Source organism: Nelumbo lutea, chromosome 1 (genome assembly GCF_056320005.1).
Source record: "Nelumbo lutea isolate HS-2025 chromosome 1, American lotus-T2T, whole genome shotgun sequence".
NCBI lineage: Eukaryota > Viridiplantae > Streptophyta > Magnoliopsida > Proteales > Nelumbonaceae > Nelumbo > Nelumbo lutea.
This window is the reverse complement of record NC_142684.1, coordinates 184062663-184064585: the sequence shown is the minus strand read 5'-3', so window position 1 is coordinate 184064585 and position 1923 is coordinate 184062663. Positions and strand designations below refer to the sequence as shown.

Sequence of the window (1923 nt, the reverse complement as noted above, 5' to 3'; positions counted from 1 at the left end):
AATTTCTTGGATTGAATCCTTTTTGCAATACTACTCCATCCCCAGGAGATGTTTACTCGAGCAATTGGTCACTGGGCATAATGTTAACAATGTTTGAAGAAGAAAAGTTTTGCCCGAGTAACAGGCCAAATTAAGGTTGACCATGAGGTCATGGCAAGAAAACAAGTGGGTCAGAGTTTGGGCAAGAAAGATGATTATAAAGGGGAAGAACAAAAAAGAAGGGAGGAAATCGTTGTGTGAAGAAATTTAAAAGAAACCAAGTGACTCTTGAGAGTGAAGGAAAGTTGCTTCTTGTTTAAGATTTCCGATCTCTTACCAACTGAAACGTTCACTGCCATAGAAGACCAGAAGTGCTTAATTCTTTACAGAGGTAGAGAAAAACAAATCTAGTCCCATCAAACAGCTATTACAACATAACAATATCAACTTTTATTTGATACATATGGATCGCATAAAATCCATGAAGCGCCACATATAGACCATTTTTTTTTTTTTTCGTTCAGTAGGTGTATGTTACCAACACTCATAGAGCTTGATATCGACGCAGAGCCTGAAGTAGACTTCTCCTTCGAAAGCATCAGTCATTATAGTGGCGATTCCTCTGGCCATGAAGAAGTCGCCGGTGCCACCCACAACTGAAATGTCCCTGGTTTTGTGCATTAGAGGATCGGCGCCAACGAAGTTTATAGTCCCTTGATGGTCAGTGCTGTTTAGAACGAATGAAAAGGCTAGCCAAGCAGTGAATTCCGCTTTTCTGTCGTATAAGTAGAGGCCCTGTGCTCGACCGACGGGCGGCGAGTGTAGATTGTTGTCTAGGGTGATGGGGTCGTCGAACACCACCATATTTCCGAAATGGTATTGTGCTGCTAAGATGGTGAGGTTCGCCCCTTCAGGCGCCCCAACAATGGCAGAAGTGGCATTGTCGGCGTTCTTGCCGTTGTAAACAATGTCATGGAAGTAGAGAACCAACTCTTTACATGGTTTGTGGTACTTGATCTTCTTGCCACCGGGAATGGCAGAAGAGCCAGAGATACAAAGGAAGAATACAAGGATGATGGGTGCGATGCTTTTTGAGCTCATTTTTGAACCCTTCTCTCCTTCTTGTTTCAAAGAGAGAATTAATGCTCAAGTGGAAGGACGGAAAGATTACACCTCTCTACACTCAACACTACTCTCTCGGGGCCGAGGCCGAGCTGAGCTAATTCTCTGAGTGCTGAATTTGCCTATCCCATCGTCTGGTTAGTTGTATATATAAGAAATGAGATCTGGGTGATATACAAAATTGAAGGAGCCGTAGAAGTTAGAACCGGCACGGCACCAGCTAGAGAGCATCTTTTTCCGTTTTTGTGGTTTTGCATGTTCTTTCCTCTTCTTCACTTGACCTTCCTTCCTCAATCTTGTCCACCTACTACCATCCTTCCTACTACTACTACAACTAATAATAATAATAATAATAATCTTAAAATTTTAATATTTTTATAATGTGTTGACTCTAATTTTCTTGTGGTTGTGTTTGAAATGCTTAATTATGTTTTTACCTACTCTACGGGCCCATATATTCTTTCTGTATATGGCCTTAAAAAAAACCAAAAATGAAAATAAAAAATAACACTCTTTCGGATCTGTTCCTCACTGGGCACGTCTCACACCAACCTCTCAGCAAGTTCCAGTCATACACTAAAACATCTCTGATCTCCCATTTTAGGAGTTGGGATCTGTTGGTCAATGTGCTCTCACAGGCACATACTACATGTATTAGAAATGTTTCTCATGAATATATACTAACATAAAGTGCATGAAATATTCCCAATGTAGGACCGGAACATACTATGAAGAGCATGCTGAAGAACAGACTCTATAATTATGAACATGTTCACGACATGAGTTCGGATTCAGTCAGGGCAAAGCTTACGGAAAGATATT

General features: G+C 40.9%; 1 protein-coding gene across 1 annotated transcript; it reads right to left on the bottom strand.

The window, feature by feature from the left end:
• Positions 1–274: 274 nt before the first annotated feature.
• On the bottom strand, positions 275–1253 carry LOC148879725 (dirigent protein-like). The gene has a single exon (XM_088961372.1). The coding sequence runs from the start codon at positions 1078–1080 to the stop codon at positions 514–516; it is 567 nt and encodes a 188-aa protein (XP_088817498.1). The 5' UTR covers positions 1081–1253; the 3' UTR covers positions 275–513.
• Between the last annotated feature and the right edge of the window lie 670 nt (positions 1254–1923).